The sequence below is a fragment of the Natator depressus genome, chromosome 8 (assembly GCF_965152275.1).
Source record: "Natator depressus isolate rNatDep1 chromosome 8, rNatDep2.hap1, whole genome shotgun sequence".
NCBI classification, from domain to species: domain Eukaryota; kingdom Metazoa; phylum Chordata; order Testudines; family Cheloniidae; genus Natator; species Natator depressus.
The window spans coordinates 92810510-92823796 of NC_134241.1; the positions used below are offsets into that span (position 1 = coordinate 92810510).

The 13287-nt window shown below is 42.7% G+C and overlaps 1 protein-coding gene across 1 annotated transcript in view; it reads left to right on the forward strand.

The window, feature by feature from the left end:
• Positions 1–13287, forward strand: part of FYB2 (FYN binding protein 2) — a 45213-nt gene that overhangs the window by 18559 nt on the left and 13367 nt on the right. Inside the window, exons 5-9 of the mRNA XM_074961669.1 lie at positions 5795–5922; positions 6798–6829; positions 7950–7981; positions 9596–9686; positions 10059–10203. Of these exons, the coding sequence (XP_074817770.1) occupies positions 5795–5922; positions 6798–6829; positions 7950–7981; positions 9596–9686; positions 10059–10203 (428 nt within the window). The remainder of the gene's footprint in view (positions 1–5794; positions 5923–6797; positions 6830–7949; positions 7982–9595; positions 9687–10058; positions 10204–13287) is intronic.

A 13287-nucleotide genomic window follows, 5' to 3' on the forward strand; every position in this document is an offset into this window, starting at 1 on the left:
TGCAGGAGTGAAATCAGGAAGGCCAAATCACACCTGGAGCTGCAGCTAGCAAGAGATGTTAAGAGTAACAAGAAGGGTTTCTTTAGGTATGTTGGCAACAAGAAGAAAGTTAAGGAAAGTGTGGGCCCCTTACTGAATGAGGGAGGCAACCTAGTGACAGAGGATATGGGGAAAAAGCTAATGTACTCGATGCCTTTTTTGCCTCTGTCTTCACGAACAAGGTCAGCTCCCAGACTACTGCACTGGGCAGCACAGCATGGGGAGGAGGTGACCAGCCCTCTGTAGAGAAAGAAGTGGTTCGGGACTATTTAGAAAAGCTGGACAAGCACAAGTCCATGGGGCCGGATGCGCTGCATCCGAGAGTGCTAAAGGAGTTGGCGGATGTGATTGCAGAGCCATTGGCCATTATCTTTGAAAACTCATGGCGATCAGGGGAAGTTCCGGACGACTGGAAAAAGGCTAATGTAGTGCCCATCTTTAAAAAAGGGAAGGAGGAGGATCCTGGGAACTACAGGCCAGTCAGCCTCACCTCAGTCCCTGGAAAAATCATGGAGCAGGTCCTCAAGGAATCAATTCTGAAGCACTTAGAGGAGAGGAAAGTGATCAGGAACAGTCAGCATGGATTCACCAAGGGAAAGTCATGCCTGACTAATCTAATTGCCTTCTATGACGAGATAACTGTCTCTGTGGATGAGGGGAAGGTGGTGGATGTGTTGTTCCTTGACTTTAGCAAAGCTTTTGACACTGTCTCCCACAGTATTCTTGCCAGCCAGTTAAAGAAGTATGGGCTGGATGAATGGACTGGAAGGTGGATAGAAAGTTGGCTAGATTGTCGGGCTCAAGGGGGTAGTGATCAATGGCTCCATGTCTAGCTGGCAGCCAATATCAAGCGGAGTGCCCCAAGGGTCAGTCCTCAGGCCGGTTTTGTTCAATATCTTCATAAATGATCTGGAAGATGGTGTGGATTGCACTCTCAGCAAGTTTGCAGATGACACTAAACTGGGAGGAGAGGTAGATACGCTGGTGGGTAGGGATAGGATACAGAGGGCCCTAGACAAATTAGAGGATTGGGCCAAAAGAAATCTGAGGTTCAACAAGGACAAGTGCAGAGTCCTGCACTTAGGATGGAAGAATCCCATGCACCGCTACAGACTAGGGACCAAGCAGCTAGGCAGCAGTTTTGCAGAAAAGGAGCTAGGGGTTACAGTGGACGAGAAGCTGGATATCGGTCAACAATGTGCCCTTCTTGCCAAGAAGGCCAATGGCATTTTGGGATGTATATGTAGGGGCATTGCCAGCAGATCGAGGGACGTGATCGTTCCCCCTCTATTCGACATTGGTGAGGCCTCATCTGGAGTACTGTGTCCAGTTTTGGGCCCCACACTACAAGAAGGATGTGGAAAAATTGGAAGGAGTCCAGCGGAGGGCAACAAATTTATTAGGGGACTGGAACACATGACTTATGAGGAGAGGCTGAGGGAACTGGGATTGTTTAGTCTGCAGAAGAGAAGAATGAGGGGGGATTTGATAGCTGCTTTCAACTACCTGAAAGGGGGTTCCAAAGAGGAAGGATCTAGACTGTTCAGCTAGCACTGAGAACAAGGAGTAATGGTCTCAAGTTGCAGTGGGGGAAGTTTAGGTTGGATATTAGGAAAAAAACTTTTTCACTAGGAGGGTGGTGAAACACTGGAATGGGTTACCTAGGGCGGTGGTGGAATCTCCTTTCCTTTCTTAGATATTTTTAAGGTCAGGCTTGACAAAGCCCTGGCTGGGATGATTTAGTTGGGGATTGGTCCTGGTTTGAGCAGGGGGTTGGACTAGATGACCTGCTGAGATCCCTTCCAACCCTGATATTCTATGATTTTAAGGTTGCCTGTTGAACCTTACATGTGCACACGGAGTGAAAATTTATTAGGATTAGCATCTAATTATAGAATCATACTCTTCCCCCTCCACCCCCACCCCCCCCCCAAAAAAAAAACCCCAGCAAAACCAGATCCCAGTGGAAAGTGCACATTTTGATTTGGCTGTTTGCAACTCTGCAAAAACCTTATGCAAATACACTTACATCTATTGGAGGTTCAGCATTTATTTGACGGTTTGCTTTTAGTTGATCAATTACATCATAAACAAGAAAGTCGTGGTAATTTGGCTGCATTTCTGGAAAACTGGAACTGTAGTGGCAAGGAGTGAACAACTCTGGTGTGAAAAACCAAATACGATATATGTATAAATATCTATTTCGCTTTGGGTGCAAACATTGATATGGGCAAGCACCTTTTACTCACGACTATTCATGTTTGACTAAACAAAGGGAATACAATGGCTGAATTGAAAATTCATGTATTTTAAATAACACAGTGGGGAAGTTAATGCGTGTAATTGTAGTTTTCAATCCATTACAATAAATACCACACACATTCTAAATGTTACTGATGCAATCAGTTTATAAATTAACCAAGTTTCCTTGTATATGCCAAGCAGGAAGAGACTTATTTTTCCGCGTGTTCCACTGTATATTAGTAATATAATTCTTGTTTAGAAATTAAACTGTTCAAGTAATATATTGCAGCAAAGATTAGTTACTTTGAACTCCTAATATGATATAGATAGTAGGTTGTTTAATATTTAACAGTGAAATTATCCAACTTGAGTTGCAATTCACCCTGCCCACATGATAAATTGAAATGAGATCATGGACACTTTACACAACCAAAACTGTGCTCATCAGTAGACCAAGTCACATGAGTTCCCTGGCCCTCCCATGATCATTTAGGGATGTGGATTTGTGAAGGTGCAGTGGTTACAGGGCTGCTTGCATCCGTCCCTTCTCTGAATGCACTCCCCCTCTCTTCAGAGAGGGAATCATGTGATTCTACTATTTCGAGACTGGACGCTGGGCTACAGTATCCTGTATATGCATTGTGTTTATCCAGCATGTCCCTCTCTGGATTAAGTGCCTGTGGTTCCTCCCTTCAGGAGTCTGTCTTCAGATACTTTGGTTTTAACAGGCTATTTAATCTTACCAATAGAATAAAACAGAGGAGAACTTTAAAACAACAAGCAATCTATACATGTCTAGCTTCTCGAAAGCCCGATTATCAGTAATGGTGGCCCAGGCACGATTAGATACTTCTGTCAGCCTGAACACCTCACCAACAACATCCCCCAACAGCTACTACCTTTGCGTGTGTGTGTGGGGGCGGGGGGGATCAATTTTTATCCAGCCAGAGACCCTCTGTCTTCTCAGGGTCCCTGTATGGCAAAACAAGTTTTGAAACTTGGCTGGGCCCCAGGGGTAGAATCCTCACAGCTAATAGCTCGAGCATTGTCTCTGAATGGTCCTGAAGTGTTTATCAGGATCCTGGGCTCTTCTCAAGCAGTTGTTTTGCTGCTTGCTTGCATTTTCCACCAGCCCTGTAGATTCAACGTCCTATAGTCACCAGTTCACTAACTGATCAACTTACATAATCATGTGCGAATACAGTAACAGCTCTGTTTATCACAGTGGGTCTAGCACAGCCCTGTCCACCACGGTGAATTTCACTGTGGCAGACATTCATTGGGGCAGCAGCTGAAATCCTGCATGATGCTGGGGGGAAGCACAGGGTGGCTAGAGCTCTTGAAATGGACATGTTTGGGGGAGATGGGTAGGAATCTGTTTCTGCCTCCACAATATTTCCTGGAGATAAGAGCAGGACATAACTATGCTCCACCCTGTGTGCATACAGAAGGGGGGCAGAGACAAGAGTGGGGCCTGGAGGAAGGGATAGAGCAGCTGCTGCAGTTAGGGCTGCCAACCCTCCAAGATTTGTCCTGGAGTCTCCAGGAATTAAAGATTGTCCTGTGATGAAACCTCCAGGAATACGTCCAACCAAAACTGGCAACCTCAGTTGCAGTATGTGGGATCAGGCTGGCCATTAGGGAGCAGGTATGACTCACGGTCCTGAGTTCCAGCCACCACAGGCTCCCGTGGAGACACCCAGCCTGGGAGGAGGAGCAAGCGCATGCCAACCAGCTGCCAGGGAAGCGTGGGCACAGGACAATAGCACCTGGGCAGAGGCTAGAGGGAGTGCACAGGGCACCAGCCACCGATGTGGGTGATGGGACAGCTCTGGCGGCAGGGTGTCGGGGGGGGGGGGTGGGTATGCAAAGTGCACTTGCTTCCTTCCCACCCCATCTCAGTAGCTCTCCACACCCATTCACAGGGACCTTCTCCCCTCCCCATGCTGTAATTAAATCCCTAGAGTATAGCACAGTGATAGGGTCATTAGAAACGAATGCATGAAGTGACTGAGCAATCTGCATATGAAAGCTACATACTGCCAAATTTGGCTTGATTTCTGGTAGATCCGCTAATAAAATGAACAGGGTGCGATGGGGAAATTTTGTTCAGCAGTGGTACAGACTTATTTTTTAATAGTTCTACCTCAAGCACTGACTTCAGTATTTTAATGTTTGTTTCTTTTCTTACCCTCTGATTTCCTTCCCCCTCCCTCTCCCGCTTAACTGCTTAGTAGGAAAACATAATCTTTACTCTGTTCCTACTAAGTTTAATAGCAGTATAGTGACAGCTTAAGGGTTCCAGAAATGGTTTTCTGATAAACTTGTGTTAAGGGATCTTGTTAGTTGGCTTTTAATAAAAGAAAAAAGTTTTCTAATGTTCTTACATCACTATTTCACACTCAATGTGCACGCTCTTATAGCTATCCAGTTCTAGCATTTTTAAAATGCCAAGTGCAAAACGTTGCTAGAAAATTGCATTGATTTGCAGAAATCAGAAAAGGAAATTTCCTCTTTCTGTGTGCTCTCAACAAAGCCTCTCCCACTTATACTGGTTGAGAGTTTGCTAGAACTGGACTTCAAGCTGTGTGGGTTTCTCCACTTCCTGCATCCAAAGGAAAAATGTGTATGGTTCAATGCTTCTATTCAATTTCAGTGGTGGGGCTGAAACTTCTGCACCAGGGCGGGCCCCACCCCTGCCCCCTGCAGAGGATTATCAGTACATAGCAACCCGAACAAACTAATCACACTTCAAAGAAGCAATCTGCATGCTGAAGTGCAAAAGTCTCTGCTGTTCTTGTGGTCGTTATTATGTATTTGCATTCTCCTAGTCCTGAGGAGCCCTAGACCAAAATCCTGTTGTGCTCGGTGCTGTACAAATGCAGAACAAAAGGACAGTCCCTGCCACAAACAGATTACAATCTAAGTAAAAGGCAAAAGACCCACGAGGGAGTATCGGGAAACAATGGGATACTGTTGGTCAGCATGACAGGGAGTGGACTCTGCACACAAGCAACCTAGTAGCGTGTTGTAGGCTCATCCCAATGATACACTGGGGATTGTCATGAATAATTTCCAGAGTGCACTAGTGCGACCCGGTCTCCTGACTGGCAAGGTTTTGGTGATGCAAAGTGGCCATGAGCTCACTTCAAGTGCAGTGAATGTTGATCACTAAGGGAGGCATGGCTGCTGCCTTTTGTTCTGGACCCAGGTCGTGGGATGGGGTTGGGGGATACGTTGAGGTTTGTGTCTACACAAAGCCCAGTAACTTGGGCTTTATGTGGGCAAGGTGAATTTCAACTGAAGTTCTCCTATGGATGATTTCTAGAGTAGATGTAGCATGAGACAGTGTGCATCTTAGTGCAGGCCTCTTAATTAAGATAGAAATTGCAGTAATAATTCATTTCTCATAGATCATATGCCAAAGTTCTTCAAGATCCATTACTTTATTGTGTAGGGTTTTTCAAAAAAACACTCTCCCACCCCACCCCTTCCTCTCATCATTCCCTAGTGCTGAATCTGAAGAAGTACATAATTATGAAGAAACCATGTCGTATGTGAAACAATCTGGGAACTCTCTAACCTCGTGTGCCCTTCAGGATATTGCTGACTGTGAGTCTGTTAAGCCAATTAATATAGGTATAGTATGTAGGAGGAACAACGCCATTTCTTTAAAAAGTAGTTACACCCCAATCTGTTAGAAGCTCCGTTGCATGTCTGAGTTACCCTTTTTCACAAAAATGCCCCGTTTGTGACTAAAGGGGAATATTCCTGCTTTACAGCCTAACCTCACCTCTCCTCTTTGCCACTAGAAGGAAACAGACTTGTGTGTGAGACTGAAAATGTGTGTGGTGGAGTTATAGGATCATGATTGGGGGGGAGGGGGCTGAAGTAGAACGGCAATGGAAAAAGTCACGTGACTGTCGAGGAGGGGGCAAAGGAGGAGACGTTAACTTGGCAGACTTTAGCCTCCTTTTTGTTTTGTTTGTGGTTTTTTGGGGGGGTGGGGGTGGGGGCAGAGGTGCTACTTCCAATGGATGGAACTCTTCCATCCCCTTATGACTTGTGCCACCTTCATTACCCTCTTCCCCCCCCCCCCCCGCCTTTGCCTTGTTTGTTCTGTCAAGTTTATTCTTGTGCTTTTTTTTTTTTTTTTTCCTTGTTCCCCTTCGTGGTGGCTCTTCCTCCCCGTTTCTCCTTGACCGAATACAACTTATTTGCTCAGGGTTGTGTTTGGGACAGGCCAATTCTTGTACTTGATCCAAGGGGCGTGAAAAGATTAAGCTGACAGCGTGTGAACCAATCCTCATTCAGGGAACTGACCATTGGGCCCTGCAAAAGTGGGTGTTTTCCCCCATGTAGCCTAGAGTACCCTTGGCTGAATATGTGGGCCAGTCTTCTCTATAGCCACAGTTCCCTTTCACAGGCTGTAGTTCAATGGCATTAAAACTGTGGAAGATTGTATCTCCAGAACATGCTAAAATGCAGTAATTGTTTATAAATCTTTATTCTAGTATCGAGCACGGGAATCCGAGAACACGAAAAGGTAGGTCATCTTCTGCAACCCTCACCTGACATTATAGATAAATCTATAAGACATGCTGGTGCTATGTTTTGATGCCTTGGAAACTTGTGACTATTGTATCCTTCACATAATGGGCTGTTCTGTGGGATCCTGTGGGATCTATGGAACCAATTTCCTTAGCTCCCTTTGAAAACCCTAGCCTCGTGCTTCTGATGTTTAAAGAAATAGTGATACAATCTAAATTTAACAGCGTGTTTTATATCAAACAGGTCTTGAGTAAGTCTCTGAGAGCTTTAAAATTCCATAAGGGAGATGCCTGTGTAAACCTCTGTCAAAGATAGGAATGTGCTGGTAATTCTCTACTCAAAGGCTTGATGGCAAAAACTGTGTTCATGCTTCCTCGCCACAGCAAGATATTTAGGCAGCGTCTGATGGGTACGGAAGAAAATAATTGAACTGGTGTCAGAAAATATCCCTTACGGGTGTGACTTCTGGTTCTGTCACACATGAAGGGAAATCAGATGGGGCCATCGCCTCTGAACTTCTTAAATCCGATTCCAAGAGGGCAAAAGACTTGAAAGTTTAAAAAAAAAAAAAAAAAAAAGTGCTTATTTGCTTTGAGTGTGGTCCGGTTTCAAATTTTAGCTCTGAACCGAAACGGGATCAATGTATCCAGGAAATATCCTCATGTTTCAAGTGGCTTATCTATAATGCAGTAGAGGAGGCGTTTTGGCTTTCTTTATTTCTAATGGTCAAAAAAGCAAATTGTATTTAGAAATATTTTGTGAAGCAAAACTAATGTTTAAAAGATTAGGCCCAATCTTGCAAGCACCTCAGCACATGCTTGACTTTACTCCCATGAGTAATTTCATTGACTTCTTTCTTTCTTTCTTTCTTTCATTACTCAGGTCAATATGCACATGTTTTTCAGAAACTGCTTTTATGCTAGAAAATAAGGGAAAGATCCTGCTTTTATGCTAATCAGAAAACTCATGTTTAAATGCAGGCTACTACGTGGGTTAATGTTGCTTGTACAGAAACACACCTTAAAATATCAAATATCGAGTGGCATTGTGTAAAGCTTGGCTTCTTGCTGAACAAGGCGTAATAAGTGAAGGTGTTTTACTTTCTTTTTCAATAGAAGCAGAAAACTTTTCTGTTTGCCTCATCCAGGTAACTTCTTCATTTATTTGAATCACTTTTTATTTCTGCTCCTCTAAACAGGTTTAGCAAAGGCAAATTACCTTTTTAGCTCTGTAATAGAGCTGGGTAAATAACCTGTAAGGTATTCACAGAATATTTTATTTGAGAAATACAGTGAAATTCCACAAACACACTTGTGAATACAATTGCATTTTCTGGCAGCGCTCAAGGTTTCAAACTTCATTTTTGTTTTGCAGTGGAACAAAAACAAAACCTCTCAAACGATTTTGCAAAAAGCTGAATTGTCAAAATGTCCTTTTCCTCTCCCCCCAGGAAACCTGAACTTTTTAATGTGGGAAAGGGAAAGAGACCGACTCTATAGCCTAGGAGACCCAGGTTCAAGTGTGTGATCTGGGATGACAAAACTCTGCTCTCAGTCAGGCACATTAGGAAGTCTCCCATCACTCTCTAGAAGTCACCAGAGAGCCATGAACCTAGATCCAAAACAACTCGAAATGAATTTTTCATCCAAACTGATGTCTCCACAAAACATTTCAATTTCATTTAATTGAAAATATTCCAACCAGCTTTACTTAAGAATTATTTGTCCAGCTCTTCAACTAGATGTGATGAAGGAAAAAGGCAACTTTGAAGTTCACCCTGGATTATTGTAAGAGTAAAAATAAATACTTCAAACGCTGTAGTAAATGTAATTTATTGTAGCTTGGTAACCTGCTTGCTTTAAGGGAGATTGCCGTAGCATGTGATAAATTGGGTTATTTTTGTTAAATGTGTGCCTGAGGGGGGAAAAAAGCAATTTGGGAATAGAATGAGGAGAGATGTTGCATCACCAAAGTGGCTTGGGTGTTCAGAGGGACACCAAAATGATTTCACAAGAAAACATACATGAAAGTGGGCTTTGGGATTATGAAGTAGGATGGGAGGGCAACTGTAGAGGAGAGTGTGGAAGGGATGGTGTAGTCGGGGAGAGTTCTGATGGAGTCAGGAAACAAAGAGGGAGAGGGAGACGGAGACTGTATGAGGGAGAGCTAAGCTGTGCCAAATCAGAGTGTGTGAGGGGCACTGAAACAGAAACACATGTCAGAATTGGTTCACCCATCCTAATATATGTCTGATATAGTGCTGGGAGTTAAACATAAAGTGAACCGGTCAAGCTGACTAGATAAATATGGGAGAGGTGATAGGAGTTGTGGTCTTGATAACCCAGAAGGTCATTGGCTATGGACTGCCTCATCTTTCTCTCATCAACCCGTACTTTTTTTTTTTAGTTGGCAAGACTTTTTTCTGTAAAGCTGGACCAGGGTCAGCCACATGAAACCACCCAGGCGAGATCGTCCGCAATGGATCTAGTCTATGGGCTGTCCATTATCAAAGAGTCCATTCCTCCTGGCTTGCTGTCATTCAAATTGTGATTAGTGCTTTGAAAATTATTGCTCTGGGTTACCATCTGCTCTGTCTGCATGTTGGAGCTGACTCAGATTTTAGCGCTGGCATTGTGGAATATAGTATTGTCTACACAATACAGCCTCATCTCTCTCCTAACAAGTAGAGTAGGGGGGAGATGCTATGTAGTAACACATCTATCTTAGCCTGGGCTTGTGTAAGTATCTTCTAATATTTCAGCACTGAAAGAGTCGCAGAGGATGAAAAAAAGGAAAAATTGAAATGGGATCTTGGTAGAGAGAGGCAACAGCAAATGAATAAAGCATCCAAGGTAATATGTCATTGAGGTGCCCCTTATATATTTAGGTGCAGTGTTGGGGTGGACAATGAGGGACTAGGGTATGATGCAGTTTTGTTTTTAAAGCACAGTGAAACTAACTCTTGGCCCAGGGATTGGAAGCAGTCTTTAGTCTCCCATATGAGGATAGATGATGGAATTTTAAATCCTTTGTTTTCCGCCTTCAGTGATGATAAATGTTTAGTAATATGACCGATACTATTTCTGTTTCTGAGTTGCATATAATCTGTTATACCTCTGTTCTATATAGTGGGTTAATAGTTGAGCTATGTTTTTTCACGTTGCTTGTAAATTATGAATCTGATTCAAGCACTGCACTAACCACATCTACATTTCTCTCATTAGATTAGTGGTGGTGAGGACATGCTACATAAATCACAAATACATCAAGGCAATGAAGGTAGGAAGAACAAGCTACAAGCTAAGCAGGGAGATACAACTGACATCATCCAAACTGGGAAGTGGCTGGCAAAAGATGGAGTAGAACATTGTAAGTATCACATTGCCTTTGTTTTATTGTACTCTTTCTTCAAACTTCTGTTCGCTTTTTTTTTATTACCTAAAATATCTCAGGCCTTGTCTGCATGAGAAAGTCACACTGGTCTAACTTACCGTGTAATTTTAAACCAATTAAGTTACAGAAGCACAGAATGCTGCGTGGACACTAATACTTCTTTAGTTTAAGACTATCTGTTCAAATTAGATTGTCCTGACTTGGGAGTGTTGAACAGAGTTGTGCAAATAACTGATTTTTCAGCTCTCTGGAAGTTTTGGTTTGAGTTGAACGAAAACCAAAAATTTTCAGTGAATTAAAAGTAAGCAGAAAAAAATTTCATATCAAACGATGCATTTTTATGTTGGGCATTAACTTAAAAGTGAAGGAAATGAAGGGCTAGACTGTCAAAACTGGAACTGGTGGTGTCCCCTTTCTATGGAGTAACCAGGGCACTAACCTGGAATATGGAAGACTGGGTTTGAATCCCCACTCTGGAGCTGGCACTTGAACTCAGGTCTCCAACATACCAGGTAAGTGGCCTAAGCATCACACAAGGATGTTCTGAGGTGAGACTCTGTCTCTCATGTTGAAGCCGTTCTACTTTGTACAGAGTCCTTGAGTAGTCATTGGGGAAGAGAGTAAGAATGATGCTATAGGCTGTTGGTTAGGGCACTCAGCTGGAAGGGAGAAGAGCTGAGTTCAAGATCCTACTCCAGAGCATGGATTCAAATGTGGGTCTCCCGCATCCCGGGTGAGTGCCCAAACCACAAGGTTACTGGGTGTAAGGGGGATGGCCTCATTACCACCACCTCCTCTGAGTTTTGCGAATGGCACCAAAGTCCCCTTGTGAATCTAGGCTTAAGCTTTTTTTGGTTGAAACTATTTATTTGGCAAATTCATCACAAACTTCGGCCAAATAGCTTCAATTGACCACATATACAAATAATTTTTTTTGTTTGTTTTTCATTTGCCAATTCCCCCCACCCCTTGCTGGCATGATTAGTTCTAATGAGACTACAAAATTTAAAGAATGAGCCCTTATTTTCTTCGTTATGGTGCAGACCCAGAGTGCTAGTACATTGTTTGGGCTTCTGTTATCATCTTAAGCTATACAGTTGCCAGACGCACTCCACTTACTTTAGTTTGTAGTGAATGGGGAATGTATTTCTTCTTTTTCAACTTATTCTGCAGCTTCCAAGTATAAATTGGCTTTCCCTGTAAGTAATTTATTTCAATTCATTCCTGACAGCGATGTTATTTTTAAACCACGCTGCTTAACTTTGCTGCCATTGACAGAGACTGTTCAGGATTGAGCTGTAGGTTATGACGGATCTCTTGAATGGCTGGAGGTAATTTTGGGTGGAATTTTTAGTATTGTTCGAGGTTGGCCTATCTCTGCTCCCATTGATGTAAATGGGAGCAGAGTGCGGCCAATGCTAGGTGCTTTTGAAAAATCAGAGAGACCAAAAGTGAGAAGTTAATTTTGCTCTGAAGCATTATGATGAAATTCATAATATGGGCAGAAATTTGTCAGTGTTGCATATTTCTGGTGTGGCAGCTGAGCATGGAGGCATCCATTTAAAAATACTAGTTGCTTTTGGCTCTGTCTCTTAAGTTTCTTAATCCAACCCGTTTTTTTCCTTCAAGGCCTAACTAGGCTTGGCAAGCTGGTCAACTGATTGCTTAATATTTGACAGTGATCAAATAATGTAATATATTCTAGCAAGGACGTCCTGATGGCAGTGGCAGCCTATCTTTTGACTTGCATCATGGTGCCCGTCGTCTTATAACAAAACCAAACCAAAAAACCCCATAACTCCATTTAATTGTTTCATATTTTTCTGAGTAACTGAACTGGAGTTGTATTAACTTGTGTTTTGAAATTAGGCATAAGTATCTCTCGAAGGCTAAGCCTATTGGAGAACATAAAGTCTTAGTCTTTTTTTTTTTTTTTTTTTTTTTGTTCTAATAAATTAGTGCTTTAAAATGTTGGACCAGTATTTAAGGCTGTAAGAAAATCATGGGCCATAACTCTGAACACACACCACAGGGTGGTTGTTGGGTTGTGTGTTTTTTACAGTTGCCACAAATTTGAGTGGTGTTGGCATTGCAAGCTTGTGTGCCAGGTTGTACTACCATTCCCTCAAATTTGGCCTAGCTTCTCTCCATCATGACAGAGGCAGCTGAGCCAAATTTGGGTGATCGGGGTTGGGGGTTACAAATTTGGTGAATGAGGTAGCAACAGCACTCAAATTTGGGTCATCGGGGTGGGGGGGTTTTCCCCCTATTTGTGAGGTAGCAACAGTACTCCAATTTGGATGGCTACCTCTAGGTCACACTTGCCTTCAAGAGCTATTGGGACATATCTGAGCTGCTGCCCTGCTTAGAAGGCAGGCTGCATGCCTTGGAAGAAGGTGCTGGAGCATATGGGTGGGTGAGCACCCAGGGGTGGTGAATCTATTTTAAAAGCAAGTATATAAAGGCAACCTGTTTTTGTTTTTCAAATGGGTTATGCACTGCGCACACCAAAACCTCAGCTTCAACAAACGGTGGCTGCAACTTTTGAACCAGAAAAAATCCATACTTTTGTACAGCCTTACATATACTTGACTTGTAAATTTACCAATAATTTTTGGACTGGTCAAATGCACAACCTTAGACCTAACATTGTTGGAGGAGTGCCTATTGAGTTGGTGTCTATTTTTTACCTAACTGAAACAGTTCAAGCACTTAATTGTCCTAGTTCTCTGTGTCATAAACATCAGCTAAAATCACAAATGAGACTTTTTTTTATTTTTTCCCCTCTACCGTGATTTGCAGGTATATTCCCCAGGCTTAAGTAATCTATCAATCCTTACTCTCTCAACCATATCAACCACTCCAAAGATCCTAACAATTCAATCTCTTCATTTATTTCAGTAAATGCTCATCTATTTTATTTTATTTTATTTATTTTTTTAAATCCTATTTTGGTTCTTGCAGTTGAAAAATTTCACAGTTGAGGGCTTCAGGTACTGAGCAAACTGGTAAATCTCTAAAATAAGTCTTTGAGACTCTTTTTATGCTTTTCTTTCAAAG